At 43.5% G+C, this 20,289-nt stretch overlaps 1 protein-coding gene across 1 annotated transcript in view; it reads left to right on the top strand.

Moving 5' to 3' along the window:
- LOC309557562 (contactin-associated protein-like 5) overlaps nucleotides 1–20,289 on the top strand; it is a 691,665-nt gene that overhangs the window by 374,869 nt on the left and 296,507 nt on the right. The window contains exon 12 of the mRNA XM_082260344.1: nucleotides 6,461–6,580. Coding sequence (XP_082116470.1) covers nucleotides 6,461–6,580 — 120 coding nt within the window. The remainder of the gene's footprint in view (nucleotides 1–6,460; nucleotides 6,581–20,289) is intronic.

Below are 20,289 nucleotides of genomic sequence, written 5' to 3'. Positions count from 1 at the left end.
TCCACTAGCAACTAATAGATGACAATTATTTAATTAACTTGAGCTAATTAACTAGCAAACTTGCCATCATTGAGCTCATTAAGTACAATACACATTATTATAAGTATAAGCACATCCCCACAGTAGACAATAGGTGAGTTAATCAGCACAATCGATAATGTGTGGAAGACAGGTGGTTGAGCTGATGACATTAGCATCCGCAATGAGTCCGACTGTGTGGAGCAGTCCTCTATTGGCAATAGGCAGCTAGGCCTTTACCATGGATCCTAGGCCTAGAGTCCCAGAGTCTGTGTGTCTTGGGGAGATGTGGACTTGAATCCAAAGTAACATTACTCCAAGGGTCACCCAAGCATACACCCCACAAAGAGCAGTGTTCCCTCACAAGCCAGGGCCCATAGTCAGTAGACAAGAGGCTAGTCTGCAGTCCCCTCCAAAACCCCCTGTCCTGAGTGAGTTTCTCACAGTGAACACCATTAACAGTCCTAGCAGGTCTTCTGTGAGTATCATCAGATGTCCTGGCAGGGATTCTGTGAGCACCATTGGAAGTCCTGGCAAGGATTCTGCGAGTACCACTAAATGTCCTACCAGGGATTCTGGAAGCCCTGACAAGGATTCTGAGTGTCACATACCTGATCAGTGAGCCTGATGTGTAGATGAATGCCTCTTGTACAGCTCCCACTTGAGGGCCACTGATAGTTAGACAGCAGCCACAGGAGTACGGCAAGATATGAGTGCCTGCAATCAGTCCAGCAGTCTGTGTGGCAGCAGTCAGCAGGTAGGAGTGGTAGCAGAGCAGGCTAGTAGCAGATGAGCTGGCACAATGTTTTGCTGGAGGCAGACTGTGGGTAAGCAGCTAGAAGCAGGAACCAGATGGGAGTTTACTGGAATCAGGCATAGATGGCAGGCAGCAGATTTGTCAGGTAACAAGCCAAGTCAGCAGCAGGAGATCAATCAAGCAGAAGCAGCAGGTAGGAGCAGAATCCATAGACAAGCCAGGGTCAGGGAAGGTAGCAGACAAACACAGGTCAGAGGGTAAGCCAGATCAAGATCAGAGGTCATACTGAATCCGGAACAACATACAGAAGCTGCAGACCAAACAGCAATGAGCCCATACTGAAGCCTGTTTAAAAAGCTCACTTGTCACCACCATTAGTGACCGATGCACGCATGGATGCGTGAGTGCGCATGCGCGTGTGCCTCTGCTCACGATTATGCACATCTGCCCAGGCATTTGCCAGGCTGCGCATGCGCATATGTGTGCGCCGAGAGATACCAGCAGCACCACAGACATGCTTTCCCTGACACTGAGAGCAGGACTTCTGGAAGCCCTGGCAGGACTTTTGCAAGTTTTATAACACTAAACCATGGAAACAACCAACTCTGAGCTTTGTGAATGTGAAACATAGAAAAATAGGCACCGTTTTATATGAAAAGCCCACAGCTATTCTCAGTGATACCTATTCCATATGCCTTGGACTATGGTCCCTTGGCTGGAGTGCAATCGGTAAATGAACCTGGACCATTTTCTACGTTCGCTATACACTTAGTCACAACCCCCTATACCAGTGATGACAAACCTTGGCACCCCAGATATTTTGGAACTACATTACCCATGATGCTCATGCACTCTGCATTGTAGTTGAGCATCATGGAAAATGTAGTTCCAAAACATCTGGGGTGCCAACAATGCCGTGACAAGGTCATCTGGTGCCCAGGGCGAAATGGCAAACTGCGCCCCGCCCCCGGGGTATAAAGAAAAAGTCAGTGTCATTTCAAAACCAATATTTCCCATAGATGCCAATGTTAAAAACAAGGAGCAGTGCCATGCGAAGCTGTCCAAGATTTCCCATAGACGCCAATGTTAGACAGAGAGCAGTGCCATGTCAAGCTGACTGAAATTTCCCATAGACGCCAATGTTAAAAACCGGCAGCAGTGCTATGTCAAGTTGACCAAGATTTCCTATAGACGCCAATGTTAAAAACCGGCAGCAGTGCTATGTCAAGTTGACCAAGATTTCCTATAGATGCCAATGTTAAAAACCGGGAGTAGTACCATGCCAAGCAGACCAAGCTGTGTCCGTACTCGTGAGCAGTGCCGGTCCTAGCAAGCAAGAGGGTCTTTGAGGCGGGCGGGGATAGAGGAGGCGGGCAGTGAATTTGGAGAACTGAAGGCAGCCTGACAGGAATCTTCACTGAGTGAAGCACAATGCCGGACGTTGATCCGGCACTGACTTCATCCCCAGGAGCCTCTCATGGGGCACTCAGTCAGATGGGTCAGTCCGCCCCTGGTATGAACTAACACACCAGGCGGGCGGGTCAGCAGCCGCTAATGGCTGCCTGTAACGAAGTGAGCCCTTCACTTCCCTGTCAGTGGAGATACCCGCCCGACAGGGAAGTGAAGGTCTCACTTTGTTACAGCTATTAGCGGCTGCTCGCCTGCCCGCCCGGTGGGTTAGTAGTCACACACACTTTACCTGTGCTGCGCTGCGCCCTCCTTCCTCTACTAAATGCATCCGCATAAACTACTTCCGCCCCTTCCGCCCCCCCCCTTGTACCAGCTCTGGGTTCCAAAGTTCACCATCACTGCCCTATACAATGGCCGGGTCCCTTGCTTCTTTATGAACCCTATTATTTTAGCGTCCGATTAAAATCTATAGAAAATTGTATTGTGTGCATCCCGCTTTAAACTTTCCTAAATGTTTTGTTTCAATAATCTGCACAATGTAATAAAAATGTAATAAAAAACAAATTTGTATTTAAAATAACTCTCAAGAATTTGATAGAAATGCTTCTAATACAGCAAAGTGGTTTTATTTTTGGAACAATGATGATATTGTGTCAGGCTAAAATGTTTATTTGGAAAAATCGTGTAATTGAGTTCCAGGCAGCTCGTCAAATCGGTGAATAATTAATTAGCTGTTACTCTAAAGCCCATAAAATGTGTTACATTAAAAGCACAGCACAAAGGCTGCAGAGTCCTTGACGGTGTTCAGCACTTTCTCAAGTGTTTGTTCAACAATGGCTGACATTTATTACTCTGACTACAGGAGTGTTCATCTGCCTAGTCATCTCCCACCTCCACATCTTGAGTTTTGTGCCTGAACTGTCCTTTGTGTAACTGCTGTATGGGTCATTATTGTTGGACTAATTAAAGGATTTTTGAGGGAACTCCAAAAATGTGCACTGTAATACTGCAAATAACTTTGATTAGTTTCAGTCTATGACAGGAGTCTCCAAACTTTCTAAACAAAGGGCCACCAATTTACTAACATTCTGACTTTAAGGATGGACTGTGGCCAAAGCCCCATCATTGTTATCAGTGGAAGGAATAGTGTCCCATCATTGGTGTCAGTGGGAGGAATAGTGCCCCATCATTGGTGTCAGTGGAAGGAACAGTGCCTTATCATTGGTGTCAGTGGGAGGAATAGTGCCCCATCATTGGTGTAAGTGGGAGGAATAGTGCCCCATCATTGGTGTCAGTGAGAGGAATAGTGTCCCATTATTGGTGTCAGTGGGAGGAATAGTGCCCCATTATTGTTACCAGTGGGAGGAATAGTGCCTCATCATTGGTGTCAGTGGGAGGAATAGTGCCTCATCATTGGTGTTAGTGGGAGAAATATTGCTCCATAATTGGTGTAAGTGGGAGGTATAGTGCCTCCTCATTAGTATTAGTGGGAGGAGTAGTGCCCCATCATAGGTATTAGTGGGAGGAATAGTATCTTATCATTGGTGAGAAGAATAGTGCCCATCATTGGTATCAGTGGAAAGAATAGTGCCCATCATTGGTGTAAGTGGGAGGAATAGTGCCTCATCATTGGTAGTAGTGGGAGGAATAGTACCTTATCATTGGTATTAGTGAGAAGAATAGTTCCCCATCATTGGTGTCAGTGGGAGGAATAGTGCCCCATCGTTGGTGTCAGTGGGAGGAATAGTGCCCCATCATTGGTATTAGTGAGAAGAATAGTGCCCCATCATTGATATCAGTGGAAAGAATAGTGCCCCATCATTGGTGTCAGTGGGAGGAATAGTGCCCCATCATAGGTATTAGTGGGAGGAATAATACCTTATCATTGGTATTTGTTAGAAGAATAGTGCATCATAATTGGTTTCAGTGCGAGTAATAGTACCCTATCGGTGGTATTAGTGGGAGGAATAGTGCTCCATCACTGGTATCAGTGGAAAGAATAGTGCCCCATCATTGGTATCAGTGGGAGGAGAAGTGCCCCATCATTGGTGTCAGTGGGAGGAATAGTGCCCCATTATAGGTATTAGTGGGAGGAATAATACCTTATCATTGGTATTTGTTAGAAGAATAGTGCATCATAATTGGTTTCAGTGCGAGTAATAGTACCCTATCGGTGGTATTAGTGGGAGGAATAGTGCTCCATCACTGGTATCAGTGGAAAGAATAGTGCCCCATCATTGGTATCAGTGGGAGGAATAGTGCCCCATCATTGGTAGAAGTGGGAGGAATAGTGTCCCATCATTGGTGTCAGTGGGAGGAATAGTGCCCCATCATTGGTAGAAGTGGGAGGAATAGTGTCCCATCATTGGTAGAAGTGGGAGGAATAGTGCCCCATCATTGGTAGAAGTGGGAGGAATAGTGTCCCATCATTGGTAGAAGTGGGAGGAATAGTGCCCATCATTGGTATCAGTGGAATGAATAGTACCATAATATTGGTGCTAGTGGGAGGAATAGTGCCCCATCATTGGTATCAGTGGGAGGAATAGTGCCCCATCATTGGTATCAGTGGAAAAAATAGTGTCCCATTATTGGTGTCAGTGGGGGGAATAGTGCCCCATCATTGGTGTCAGTGGGAGGAATAGTGCCCCATCATTGGTGTCAGTGGGAGGAATAGTGCCCCATCATTGGTGTCAGTGGGGGGAATAGGGGCTTATTTACTAAAGGCAAATAGACTCAACCACACTCTTCAAGGGCAGTTGCTTCAGAGCTTAGTAAATTAGGTAAAACTTCACTTTGCAAAGAATACCCAATCACATGTAAGGAACATTTAAAAAAACAGCATTTTTGCTTGCACATGGCTGAATGGTGGAATTCAACAAAGCTTCTTCTCATTCACTAAGCTCTGGAGCAACTGCACAGTCTATTTGCCTTTGGTAAATCAACCCCATGCTATCCCATCTTTGGTTTTAATAGAAAAAATGTTTGTTTTTTTTAAATTCTTGAACTGTTTGACAAAAAATATAGCTAAAGTTGGAATTTTTTTGTGTAAAAACATTTGTGGATTTGCAAAGTACTGTTTTTTTTTTTTAAATTATAGCTATGTATGTGCTATACAGCAGCAGGTTCCGGTCCGGATGCACTGATGGCTAAAAGGGGCAAAAAGGAATGATTTTCATGACTCCACTCACTCAGCCATAGGAGGGGACTGAGCTCCTTGTTTTTGGTTTTTGGCTTAAAATGAAGACATATAAATACCTTCTGTTATCAGAGGACAATGTTGTATCTCCTAGTACTATAGAGGAGGCCTTATTAAGTTATCTGTACCGCCCACCATGATGATATTTGTTGCACTATTTGCCTGATGTGTAATGCTAACCTTAAGGAGATTTTATTTAAAAGACAGCGTAAAAGCAAGCAAGACCTCTGGGTGAGTCTAGGATGAAAAAGGACCTGGGGTTTCTGGTAGACAAAAGGCTTGGCAGTGGCATGCAATGCCAAGCCGCTGCAAGCAAAGCCAACAGAATACTGGGATGTATAAAAAAGGGGATTCACTCCAGAAATAAAGAGATTATTCTCCCTCTCTACAAGACTCTGGTCCGACCACATCTGGAGTATTCTGTCCAGTTCTGGGCACCGGTCCTCAGGAAGGATGTGCTGGAACCGGAGAGAGTCCAGAGAAGGGCAACAAAAATAATTAGGGGAATGGAGGACATCAGCTATGAGGAAAGACTACAAGCACTGAACCTATTCTCTCTGGAGAAGAGACGATTGAGGGGGGATATGATAGCAATGTACAAATACTGTACTGGCGACCCTAGCATATGGAACAAACTATTCAGAGAAAGGAGATACAATAAGACACGTGGCCACTCACTAAAACTAGAGGAAAGACGGTTTAACCTTAAAATACGCAGGGGGTTCTTCACTGTCAGAGCAGTAAGGATGTGGAATTCTCTTCCACAAGCAGTCGTATCAGCAGGGAGCATCGATAGTTTCAAAAAACTATTAGATGGGCACCTTAAAGACCACAACATACAGGGGTATACAATGTACAACATACAGGGGTATACAATGTACAACATACAGGGGTATACAATGTACAACATACAGGGGTATACAATGTACGGTTAACAGCAAACACACATCATAGGTTGAACTGGATGGACTGATGTCTTTTTTCAACCTCACTAACTATGTAACTATGTAACTATGAGGAAAGGTTGGAAATACATGCAGCAATGTTAGTAAATGTGCTTATCTTATTCCCTCCTCCAGCTCTGTATGAACAGTCATGTGAAGCCTACAAGCACAAGGGTTACCCATCCGACTACTACTACATTGACACCGATGGCAGTGGGCCTCTTGGACCTATGCGTGTCTACTGCAATATAACTGGTAAGCCATGTGACTTATTTTTTCTTGCTTAAAGCATGTGTAAAGAAAAAAGCATACTATCTTGTAACATCATTCACATTTTTAGGCATCTCCCAAGTCTCTAATTTAGAAGGTTTGTGTTTTTTTTTCCATTGTCACCCTCAAAACCTCAAAACCGGTTGAAAGAAAAACAAACCCTCTCCCCATTGTATGGTATTTTATTTTTATTTGCAATTTTGCCATGGGCAGTTCCCAGATGCTTTTTTTGGTGCCCTCTGAGGGCTCACCCAAGACTAGTGGGTCTTCACCAGAGCTCCTAATGATGGACAGGAAAACCTTTCCTGGTTTTCTTTGCTGGAAACTTGCACCAGGTCATGGCCCTCAGGATCACCCCAGCAAAGGGGTTGCTGGGACAAAAGGGCTATGATGTGATAGACCACAGAATAGTTGGGTGCATATCACAGTTTTCAGTATATTACTTCATCCGCTCAACATCAATACGACTTCAGTAAAAGGATAATCTCTGTGTATTAATCGCATATGACTAGTAAAGTACTCACATTTTTTTTTTTTATTGTGTGCTCATGTTTCTTCAATGTATCCTACCCCTATCCCCAAGATTCATGTTATGATTGATATAAATACATTGTCACAATGTTATGTTTCATGTTCAACCTTTATGCTAATTTTTATTGGATCACCGAGAATGTTGATCGGAATGGTCCAACTGTTGTAATCCTCTTTTCTTATGTGCACAGTTACTAAATAAAGCTTTTTGGGGGAAAAAAAGAATAGTTGGGTGCAGAAAGAGATCTTGGCAAGCAGTGAACAAGAGAAGGCTAGAGAGTAGTCAGGTTCAGGCAGTGATCAGCAGTCAGGAGAAAGGCAAGCGAAGAGTCAAGTCCAGGCAGAGATCAGAAGTCAAGAGAAAGGGAAGCGACTAGTTAAGTCCAGGCAGGGATCAGCATTCAGGAGGAAGACAAGAGAGTAGTCAGGTCAAGGCAGAGATCAGTAGTCAGGAGAAAGGTAAGAGAGTAGTCAATTCCAGGCAGGGATCAGCAGTCAGGAGGAAAGCAAGAGAGTAGTAAGGTCCAGGCAGGGATCAGCAGTCAGGAGAAAGGCAAGCAAGTAGCTAAGTCCATTCAGGGATCAGCAGTCAGGAGAAAGGTAAGAGAGTAGTCAGTCCCAGTCAGGGATCAGCAGTCAGTATTAAGGCAAGAGAGTAGTCAGGTCCAGGCAGGGATCAGCAGTCAGGAGAAAGGCAAGCGAGTAGTCAAGTCCAGGCAGGGATCAGCAGTCAGGAGGAGGGCAAGAGAGTAGTCAGTTCCAGGCAGAGATCAGTGGTCAGGAGGAAGGCAAGAGAGTAGTCAGGTCCAGGCAGGGGTTAGCAGTCAGGAGGAAGGCAAGAGAGTAGTCAGGTCCAGGCAGGGATTTCAGGCTCAGGAACAAAGTGGCAACTGGCCAGTAAGTATTATAGTAACTCTCAGGTAGCTGCTGAGAAGACACAACACCATCCACTTCAAAGGCTGCAGCTTACATGCAGCTAAACCATTCAGCCAAAGATGCTGCAATCTTAGACTCTGATTAATCTGCATTTGCCATGGGGCAGCATCTGTGATCAGCTATGACATAAGCTATTTGATGGGTTTACAGTTCAGCTGAGAGTACAAGCAACTGCTAAGCTAGCATTCAATGCATGATTGGAATATAACTGTTTGGAGAAACACCTAAATTAGTGGGTTTAGTTATGCTCTAAATACCCTACTGGTTAAAGGACACACGCCCAGTGTAGTTACTGGAAACTCTGGCAGCATTGGGACTCCGTGACTGTGAGTACCATTGGAAGTCCAGACAGGGATTCTGGATGACCATTGGAAGTCCTGGCAGGGATTCTTTGAGTACCATTCAAAGTCCAGGTATGGATTGTGGAGGATCATTGGAAGTCTAGGCAGGGATTCTGTGAGTACCATTGGAAGTCTAGGCAGGGATTCTGTAGGAACCTTTGGACATCTTGGCAGGGATTCTGAGGAATCTGGGGCTCCATGTAAGATCTCAACTCCTGGAGTTTTTTATGATCTTGAGAACGGTGAGGAATCAGCCCAGAACTAAACGGGAGAATCTTGTCAATGATCTCAGGCAGCTGGGACCATAGTCACCAAGAAAACAATTGGAAACACACTACGCCGTGAAGGACCGCCGTGAAGGACTAGAATCCTGCAGCACCCGCAAGGTCCCCCTGCTTAAGAAAGTACATGTACAGGCCTGTCTTGAGTTTGCTGATGAACATCTGAATGATTCAAAGGAGAACTGGGTGAATGTGTTGTGGGCAGATGGAACCAAAATTGAGATCTTTGGCATTAACTCAACTTGCTGTGTTTGGAGGAGGAATGCTGCCTATAACCTCCTTCCCTCAGCCAGAGCATTTAAAATGGGACGTGGATGGGTATTCCAGCGTGACCTAAAACTCACGGCAAAGGCAAAAAAGGAGTGGCTCAAGAAGAAGCACATGAAGGTCCTGGAATGGCCTAGCCAGTTTCCAGACCTTAATCCCATGGGAAACATGTGGAGGGAACTGAAGGTTAGAGTTACTAAATGACAGCCTCAAAACCTTAATGACTTGGAGAGGATCTGCAAAGAGGAGTGGGACAAAATCCCTCCTGAGATGTGTGCAAACCTGGTGGCCAACTACAAGAACAACTGACTTCTGTGGTTTTGCCACCACATACTAAGTCATGTTTTGAAAGGGGTCAAATCTTTACTTCACTCATTAAAATGCAAATCAATTTATAACTTTTTTGAAATGTGTTTTTGTGGATATTTTTGTTGTTATTCTGTCTCTTAGTGTAAAAAAAAAAATCTACCATTAAAATTACCCACTTGTTGACCAGCTGCCGCCTTTATACCACAGCAGGTCGCCAGGTTCCCGTGAATCGCCATACCTGTACAGTGATTCACAAGAGCGATCTTGGGGGGCGCGCGCCCACTGGCCAGTGGGGAAGCCGATCCACAGGGCCAGCGGCCGCGATAGCCGCCGGGCACCCGTGATCGCTCCCCGTGAAGAGAGGTCTGCTGTTGTAAACACTGCAGACCGTTGTTCTCTCAGGAATCAATACAGGTCTCTTGTGTTCCTCCTATTTAGGATCACAGGTCTCTGTATTGATTTCACAAGCCCATCCCCCCTCACAGTTGGAAAACACCCCATAGGCTCACGTTTAACCCTTTGATTGCCCCTGCGTCAACCCCATCTCTGCCAGTGTCATTATTACAGTGACAGTGCATATTTTTAGCACTGATTACTGTAGTAATGTCACTGCCCCCCCCAAAAGTGTCAAAAATGTCAGTTAGGGGTTCGGTCTATCCGCCACAATCTTGCAGTCCCGCTAAAAATGATAGATCACCGCCATTACCAGTAAAAAATAAATAACTAAATAAAAATGACATAAATATTTCCCCTAGTTTGTAGACATAATAACTTTTGCGCAAACCAATCAAAATACGCTTATTTGGATTTTTTTTTTAGCAAAAATATGTAGCAGAATACAAATTGGCCTAAAATTATGAAAAAAATAGATTTTTACATTTTTGGGAATGTTATGTAGCAGAATGTGAAAAATATTGTTTTTTTTTTCAGAATTATGGCTCTTTTTTGTTTACAGCGCAAAAAATAAAAATCGCACAGTTGATCAAATACCACCAAAAGAAAGCTCTTTTAATTTGGGTACAGTATCGAATGACTGCGCAATTGCCTGTTAAAATAACAGTGCCAAATCCCAAAAAAATGGCCTGATCATTAAGGGGGACATTTTCTGGTCAAGAAGTGGTTTTAGACTGATCATTTCTTTGTCAGTGGGCAAACATACAAAATTAGCAGGGGATCAAATACTTTTTTTCCCTCACTGTATAACTTTTGCGCAAACCAATCAATCTACGCTTATTGGGATGTTTTTTTACCAAACATGTGTAGCAGAATACATTTTGGCCTACATTGTCTTAATGATCATGATATCACTGCGCTTGATTGGCCAGCAAACTCGTCTGACCTAAACTCCATAGAGAATCTGTGGGGTATTGTCAAGAATAATGGAGACTTGGTTCGACCCCTCACATGACTGGCTGGCCAATATCCAAGGGTATTCGGTGTACCGGAAGGACAGGGTAGGAAAAAGAGGGGGTGGGGTATGTCTCTATGTCAAGAACAATATAAAGGTGATAGAGAGGAGTGACATTACGGAAGGGATGAGTATGGAGTTAGAATCTGTGTGGGTAGAACTCCATAGGGAAGGAGAAAAGGGAAAAGTCATTGTGGGGGTTTGCTATAGGCCACCTAACCAAGGGGAGGAGGTAGAGCAGGAATTTTTAGCACTATTGGGTAAAGTGGCAAAGCTGGGATCAGTCATCATATTGGGGGACTTCAATTATCCCGACATTGACTGGGAAGAGGGGACTACACACTCACAGAAGGCCCGTCTATTCACAGAAACCTTACAGGATAATTACATGTCTCAGTTGGTGGATTCCCCTACCAGAGAAAACGCAGTCCTGGATCTATTGATCACTAATGACCCAGACCTAATCTTGGAGGTAGGAGTCCAGGACAACCTGGGCTCTAGCGATCACAGGATGATCGCATTTAGTATAAATAACAATATAACAAGGCAAGTGGGGAACATAAGAACCCTAAACTTCAGAAGGGCAAACTTTCCCAAATTGTACTCATTGATGGAAAGGGTAAACTGGGACCAAACCCTGGGATCACTGACCACAGAGGAAAAATGGGAATGCTTTAGGACCACATTAAGCAAATGCATCTTGCAGTGCATTACTATGGGAAATAAATTTAGAAGACACAAAGCCAAACCTGGCTGGCTAAACCGTAGCGTTAAAAAACTTATTAGAGGAAAAAAATTGGCCTTCAAGAAATATAAAGCAGAGGGGACAGTATCGGCTTTCATACAATACAAGGAGGCAAATAAGAAAAGTAAACACAAAATCAAGATGGCTAAAATCAACTTTGAGAGAAAAATAGCAGAGGATAGTAAAAAAAACCCAAAGAAAATCTTTAAATATATCAACAGCAAAAAAACTACGGCAGAGCATGTTGCGCACATAATTAACGATGATGGGAGGATGGTTGCAGAGGACACTGAAAAAGCAACCGTGCTGAATGCTTTTTTCTCGTCAGTCTTTACACAGGAAAAGGAGGGGTTCACTGACCATGACTGTATGGTTAGTAGTAATACACAGGACTTGCCACTATGGCTAACAGAGGGTGAAATCAGGGAAAGACTGGATAAACTTAACACAAACAAATCACCAGGCCCGGATGGCGTACATCCGAGAGTACTCAAGGAACTCAGTAAGGTTATATCCAGACCACTGTTCCTGATCTTTGCTGACAGTATTAGGACAGGAGATGTACCAGGAGATTGGAGGAAAGCCAACGTGATTCCGATATTCAAAAAGGGGCAGAGGCATATCCCGGGAAATTATAGGCCGGTCAGTTTGACATCAATAGTATGTAAACTTCTGGAGGGGATGATAAGGGACTATATCGTACAGTTTTCTAAAGACAACAGCATCATCAGCAGTAATCAGCACGGGTTTACAAATGGGCGTTCTTGTCAAACCAATCTCTTGACATTCTACGAGGAGGTGAGCTATGAGCTAGATAGGGGCAGACCAGTGGATGTGGTGTACCTGGATTTCGCAAAGGCATTTGATACAGTTCCCCAGAAGCGCTTAATTTATAAAATAAGGTCTGCAGGTATCGACAGCAGGGTTTGCTCTTGGATACGGAACTGGCTAAAAGGGCATGTCCAAAGGGTGGTAATAAACAGCGCATACTCAGACTGGTCTGGGGTGGTAAGTGGGGTCCCCCAAGGCTCAGTCCTCGGACCAACCTTGTTCAATTTATTCATAAACAGCATTGAGGTCGGGGTCAGTAGTTCGATATCAGTTTTTGCAGATGACACAAAATTGGCCAGGGCAATAACTGCACAGCATGAAGCAGATATCCTACAGAATGACCTGGACAAAATAACAGTGGGCAACAACATGGCAAATGAGGTTTAATATTGAGAAGTGTAAGGTTTTGCACTTGGGGACTAAAAACACAAAATCACAATACACGTTAGGAGGGGAACCCTTGGGGGAATCAAACATGGAGAAAGATCTGGGAGTCTTGGTTGATGATAGATTAGGCAACAGCATGCAATGTCAGGCAGCAGCTGCCAAAGCCAGCAGAATATTAACATGCATAAAGAAAGGGATGTATTCCAGAGATAAGACTATAATCCTTCCACTTTATAAAACTCTGGTCCGACCGCATCTGGAGTATTCTGTCCAGTTCTGGTCGCCAGTCCTCAGGAGGGATGTGTCCAGAGAAGGGCAACTAAACTGATTAGGGGATTGGAGGACCTTAATTATGAAGAGCGTCTGCAATCGCTTGATTTGTTCTCCCTGGAGAAGAGACGCCTGAGGGGGGACATGATAGCAATTTACAAATATCTCAATGGGGATCCCAGCTTAGAAAAAAAAGCTGTTGAATCGAAGGGATTGCACAAGGACTCGAGAGCATACAATGCGATTAGAGGAGAAGCGTTTTAACCTTAGGCAACGTGGGGGGTTCTTTACTGTTAGGGCTACAAGACTGTGGAATTCTCTACCACAAGAGGTGGTTTCTGCGGGAAGTATGGTGGCTTTCAAAAGACTCTTAGACGTACATCTCAAGGATCAGAAAATTCAGGGCTATGTGAAATGATTACAGCCACACACACCTACGCAGGTTGAACTGGATGGACTATTGTCTTTATTCAACCTCATCTACTATGTAACTATGTAACTATGTAACCAGACCCAACAATACAGACGGGCTGAAGGCCGCTATCAAAGCAACCTGGGCTTCCATAACACCTCAGCAGTGCCATAGGCAGTGCTGTTTCATAAAAAATGGCCTGGTCATGAAGAGGGTAAATCTTCCGGAGCTGAAGCTGTTAATGATCATGGCATCACTGTGCTTGATTGGCCAGCAAACTCGCCTGACCTAAACTCCATAGAGAATCTGTGGGGTATTGTCAAGAGGAAGATGAGAGACACCAGACCCAACAATACAGACGGGCTGAAGGCCCCTAACAAAGCAACCTGGGCTTCCATAACACCTCAGCAGTGCCACAGGCAGTGCTGTTTCACAAAAAATGGCCTGGTCATGAAGGGGGTAAATCTTCCAGAGCTGAAGCGGTTAATGATCATGGTATCACTGTGCTTGTTTAGCCAGCAAACTCACCTGACCTAAATCCCATAGAGAATCTGTGAGGTATTGTCAAGATGAAGATGAGAGACTCCAGACCCAACAATGCAGATGAGCTGAAGGCCGCTATCAAAGCAACCTGGGCTTCCATAACACCTCAGCAATGCTGTTTCACAAAAAATGGCCTGGTCATGAAGGGGGTAAATCTTCCGGAGCTGAAGAGGTTAATGATCATGGTATCACTGTGGTTGATTAGCCAGCAAGCTCATCTGACCTAAACCCCATAGAGAATCTGTGGGGTATTGTCAAGAGGAAGATGAGAGACACCAGACCCAACAATGCAGATGAGCTGAAGGCCGCTATCAAAGCAACCTGGGCTTCCATAACACCTCAGCAGTGCTCTTTCACAAAAAATGGCCTGGTCATTAAGGAGGGTAAACCTTCCGGAGGTCAAGTAGTTATTGGCCATGGTTTTAGAATGGGGTGTCCAACAAGCTCATATACAGTAAGTATGATGGAAAGGTGTTCACAAACTAACCATGCAGCATAGTTCTTTTGTGTAAGGTCCTAGCAGCTACCCGTAACTGAACTACGCATACGGTCTGTGCGGTCTGAATCCCAACATTAGCATATAAGCTCAAGGTGTTTATAGCAAACATATAATCAAATTGTAGAAGATTGACGGGACCACAAGGATAGCCCAAATGAAAAAGCATAAAAAGAATGGAAGAAAAACAAATGAATAAATTAATAGTAAGTAGTTACGCACCACAGTTTGTTACCGGTATAAATCTGAACAAAGATGACCTTGAGCTTTTCTTCTTTGAGTTAGATGTTTCCAGAGCTATAAAACAAAGCTTTGACAGGCCTCTAATCCCATACAGCGGCGTATATTCTCTGCAATCGTATTACATGTGCGTTGTACTGCATGTCAGATCTGGAAGTGACACTTTGCTGTTCATTTGCAGGATCTGATATCTCTGTTACTGCAATGTACAAGATGTCAGATTCAGGAATGGCATTCCGTTCTTCAATTTTTTTTAGATCTGATATTTCTGCTAGTGCAGTGTACAGGATGTCAGTGATAGCTCTATTGTCGAGGCATGGTAAGATTTTAATCAAATCTTTTTGACGTGCCTTTTTGGTTTCTCATCTGTTCAGCATCTAAGCCAGCCACTGCAGCAATATCATAGGCGTTCTGTAAACAAGGATATACGTGCAAGCTACAGGGATTAGTGTGCATCCCAGGGGCGCATTACTAATACAAATCTGAATCTAGGATCTCTGGCACCCTCCCCTCCACCTCTCTACTCTCCACTTCTCTTCTCTTTTTCTTGTTTCCTATGTTTTTTTCCTAATTTCTTTACTTCCTTGCCATAGTCCTTTCCCTTTCCCCTTCCTGTCCCTTTGTATGTTTCCCTTACCTTCCAATCCTTCTTTTTGTCTTCCCTTTGTGCTTTTACGGTCTTTTATTTTTTATTTATTTTTAATGGCATTTCTTTTATTCCATTTTCCCTTTGTCCTTTCCTTTTCATTTTTTATCCTTTTCTCTCTTCCCTTCTCTAACCTTCTATTTTTCCTACCTTTACATTTCTTTCCCTTCCATATACATTTCCTTTCCAGCTTACTTTTCTTTCATGCTTTTCTTTTCGTATGCAATCCTTCCCCTTTTCACTTTCCTTCCCTTACTTTCTCTGTTCTTTTGTTGTCATTTCTCTTTGCTTTCCCTTCCATGTTCCTTTCCTTTCCTTCTCCTTTCCTTTCCTCTCCTTCTCCTTTCCTTCTCCTTTTCTTTTCCTTTCCTTTCCTTCTCCTTTTCTTCTCCTTTTCTTCTCCTTTCCTTTCCTTTCCTTTCCTTTCCTTTCCTTTCCTTTCCTTTCCTTTCCTTTCCTTTCCTTTCCTTTCCTTTCCTTTCCTTTCCTTTCCTTTCCTTTCCTTTCCTTTCCTTCTCCTTTCCTTTCCTTTCCTTCTCCTTTCCTTTCCTTTCCTTTTCCTTTTCCTTTTCCTTTTCCTTTTCCTTTCCTTTCTTTCGTTTATTCCCTCCATTACCTTCCTTCCCAAGTTGCATTTTGTTTCCCTTCACTTTGAGTTGCCCTTTCATGTCTTTTCTCCCTTGTATTCCTTATCTTTGCTTTCCCTTCTCTTTCATGTTGCTTTTCTTTCTTTTGTTCCCCTTATCTTACACTTTGTGTTTAATTTTCCTTTCCCATTTCCCTTTCCTTCTTCTTTTATACTACGTTCCTTTCCTTTGCCTGTGCACTTTCCCTTTCCATTCTCTTTTTTATTTCCTTTGCCTTCTCCCTTTTATTCTTTACCTTTCCTTACCTCTCCCTTCCTTTCAATGTCCATTTCCTTTTATTCTGACTCCAATTGTTGTAATAGTGACGTATCCCTTGCTGAGACCTTTTCCTGGCCTGTATAAGCAGATGCAACCACTGCGGACAATCATTATCAGATAGCTGAACTCACCAGACACTGTTTCTTTCCATCCGCATAGGTTTTTTTGCAAGCAGTAGGTATATCAGACAACAAAATGTGGCAGATGATTGAAGGATGGTAACTGTAGGTCAGGTAATGTGTTCCTGGATGTGAGCAGATTGTATAGAAGGTCTAGACAGATGTGGCCATCTCTATTCCCACAAGCATAAAGAAGCAGGAACAGGAAATACATCATAAATGGGAGGGGACAGGAGTGAACACCGAAGAGAAAGACAGAAAGGCAAGTGCAACAACCAAAATAACCACAGGATAGCAATATAATAACCAACCATTACCACAACTATGCATTATATTATATCTTACATATTAGTGTAACAGCACACCTTTCACTCTGCACCTTCCCTTACCATCCCCTTCCTCAATTTATTCCAACCTTCCCTTAAGCTGGATACACACTATACAATTTTCATTCGATTTTTTCCTTTAGATTTACCAAAATCATATAATATAAGGTCAAACCTAAACACTTTCAATTTGTATGCAATCAGACCATCCCTTGCACTACATAGTTGAAGGTAAATCTAAAGGAAATCTAACAACAAAAGTTTTATAGTGTGTATTAGTGATCGACCGATATAGTTTTTTCATTGCCGATACCGATATTTTGGTCAGCGCGTATCGGCCGATATTTTCATAGATATAAAAAACATTTTTTTTTTTTCTTGACAGGTACTCTTGTGGAGGGTTCTGGGGGTCTAAAAGACCCCAAACCCCTCATCTGCACTTAAAAGCATTCAAAACGCCAAGTTTGGCTGTTTTGAATGCTGTCATTTTTTTTAATCTGGCCTCGAGTACCCGGAAGTGATGTCATGACATTACTTACGGGTTTTTGCATGACGGCCCGATCACAGCCGAATGCGGCTTTGATCGGGTCTTCAGCGGCCGTGCAGGCTGGTTGCCCAGGTCTCCCAGTGGGACGGGAGACCCGGACGAGCCGCGGAAGGTGGCTGGAGGGGGGAAGTCCCTTCCCACTCCTTGTAATGACAGCCGAGCGGCCTCTCAGCCGCATCGGTTGTCATTACAAGACAGCCGACCATCGCCTATTAACATCGGTAGCGGGGTGATGCCTCTAGCTGCTGCAAGCACTTTCCCGAAATATCAGCAATATTCTCGATATATCGGCTTTGCCGGTAATCAGTCGATCCCTAGTGTGTATCCAGCTTAACCCTTCCATGTTCCTTTTCTTTAGCCTTTGCACCAGGGGTCAAGTCCTGGGAAAAAAAGTGTAGGACCTCACCCAAGACCCCCCTACCTCAAAAATAAAAAAGTGTGTGTATATATAATACGTACTCCTTTTTTTAACAAATAAAGTGCAACATTTATTGTAAAGTGCCAGTTTAGGAGGACATCTACAAAAAATGTACATGCATTAAATAAATAAATAAATATAGAACAGATGTAACAACAAAATAATTCAACCTGTATTTATACTTTACTAACAAAAAAAAACATCGCAATGTGCGATAATGGTTCCCTCACAGGGAATTTCTAAAACAAACAGTGTATAAAATAAAAAAGTAACACAGTCCATTAGAAAATATCCCACAAACAGGAATATAGTTTCCCTTGCTGTTCAAGATTATCAACTTTTCGAGATTTATCATCTGCCCTGCGATGTGTGGTCAGCCATTTTGAACCATATGGTAAAGGATCCCATAAATGCACAGGAGGGCCAATGAGACTGACAAACAAAAGAGAAGACAGGCGTTCAATGCCAAGCTCACTCCTAATAGGTGAAATCACCAAATTCATTGTACTGAAGCCCCTCTCACAATCACTGGATGTCACTGGAAGACTGTTAACTGCTGTCACAACCAGTTTCAGATTTTCGGGAACCTCTGCACCACCATTATCAATGAAATCTCTGAAACCTTCACAGATCATGGATGCATTGTTGAGACTGAATCTCTTGCCCAGCTGCTCCAGCTTCATCCCACCTTCAAACCAAGGACTGCACACATCGATTGGCCAGCGTTGGGAATTCAAGATGTCAATTTCAGAGACAAGAATTTCAAATTCATCTAAGTGTGATGAAGCTGCAGGTCTGTTGCTCGCAGTTAAAGCATAAAGCCTGAATCGTAAATTATTCACCAAACACTGATAAAATTGAGGGAGATTTATTCTCACTTGGCCTTGTGTACTCTCTGGATTGATGGTCACACCTTTGAAATTCCCGAGATTCCATGACTTCTTTCAGATGTTTGCCAGGCATGTCTTTCAGTTTTTCAATTGCACAAACTGACCAATTAATCAGCTGGTAGGCTTGTAGAAGTGTGATGTCATCTCTTTGAAGAGCTTCAGATAACAGTCCCATTTCTTGAACATAATGAACAAAAAGCGGGTGGCTCACAGAAGTGGTATAGATGAAAAAGAAAAATCCATGCGCAGTCAGCAAGGGGTAAATTAAATATGATTTATTCACAGTAACAGATAAAGGAATAACAGAGGCAAGTGGTAACCACCTGGTCCTGGATGCCAGCGAGGACATTGATGAATAAAAAGGAACTGGTAGGCAATCTTGTTTCTTTCTCTCATATGGGGTATGAAGGCCTCTGGGATGGATGGATGATAGTCCCTTGTGGAGCGAGGAGTGAAGCCCGATGAACCGCAGTTGGCGTGTGTGTCGGCCGTAAGGAATCTTGAGTTGAGTTGAGTTGTCGGCAACAAGGAAGCTTGAGTTCCACGCTGGTTCCTGCTCTGGGCTTGGTTGCCCAGCGACCAAGTGACATTAACCACGGAAGCCGCACTGCCTGTGGCGCTTGTGTGTTACGGCCGACACACACGCCGACAGCGGTTCATCGGGCTTCACTCCTCGCTCCACAAGGGACTTTCATCTATCCATCCCAGGGGAATTTATACCCCATGAGAGAGAGCAACAAGAGTGCCTGCCAGTTCCTTTTGATTCCCTCGAGACCTCATCAATGTCCTCGTGAATAAATACATTTCAATTTACCCCTTGCTGACTGTGCATGGATTTGGGGGGTTTTTTTGCATCTATACCACTTGCGCCACCCACTTTTTTGTTCATTTACAACCCATGCTAGGGATTGGTGGCATTGATAGTGGTGGACTTACAATATTGACAACAGGTTCAACTGATCATCTTGTCCAATACGGGTTTTATTTTGATTTCAAGAGCCAGGGCTATATACTATCTTTCAACCATTTCCTGAACAGCATCTGCAACCCCAGCAAGGTTTAACAAATAATTTTCTGATGTCAGGACCTTGTTAAGGCCGCTAAATAAAGATTTCTGCTTACTGTTATGAGCTGAATATAACCACTTAAGCCCCGGAGGATTTGGCTGCTAAAAGACCAGGGGGTATTTTGCGATTCGGCACTGCGTGACTTTAACGGACAATTGCGCGGTCGTGCGACGCTGTACCTAAACAAATTTGACGTCCTTTTTTTCCCACAAACAGAGCTTTCTTTTGGTGGTATTTGATCACCTGTGCGATTTTTTGATCATGCGCTATAAACAAAAAAACAGCGTCAATTTTGCAAAAATAACAATATTTTTCAAATTTTTTTATATGAAATTCCCCCCCAAAAAAAATGTAAAAATCAAAATTTTTTAACATTTTCGGCCAATTTGTTTTATGCTACATATATTTGGTAAAAAAAATTGCAAAAAGCGTATTTTGATTGGTTTGCGCAAAAGTTATCGCGTTTACTAACAAAGGGAAAGATTTTTGTAATTTTTGTTGGGTTTTTTTTTAACGCGTAATGGCGGCGATCTGCGATTTTTTTTGCGGTACTGCAACATTGGGGCGGACAGATCGGACCCTTGACTGACATTTTTGACACTTTTGGGGTTACCAGTGACATTTCTACAGTAATCAGTGCTATACATATGCACTGTTACTGTAAAATTACACTGGCAGTGAAGGGGTTAACTTTATTGGAGAGGGAGGGGCTGTGTGTGTCCCTAGGGGCGTGCTTTCTACTGTGATTGGCTGTGGCTTGAGCTGTAGGAACACTGATC

The sequence above is a fragment of the Pelophylax lessonae genome (assembly GCF_965119305.1).
Source record: "Pelophylax lessonae genome assembly, chromosome: 6".
In the NCBI taxonomy this organism is placed as follows: Eukaryota; Metazoa; Chordata; class Amphibia; order Anura; family Ranidae; genus Pelophylax; species Pelophylax lessonae.
The sequence above is the reverse complement of the archived record's forward strand: the minus strand, read 5'-3'. Positions and strand labels throughout refer to the sequence as shown.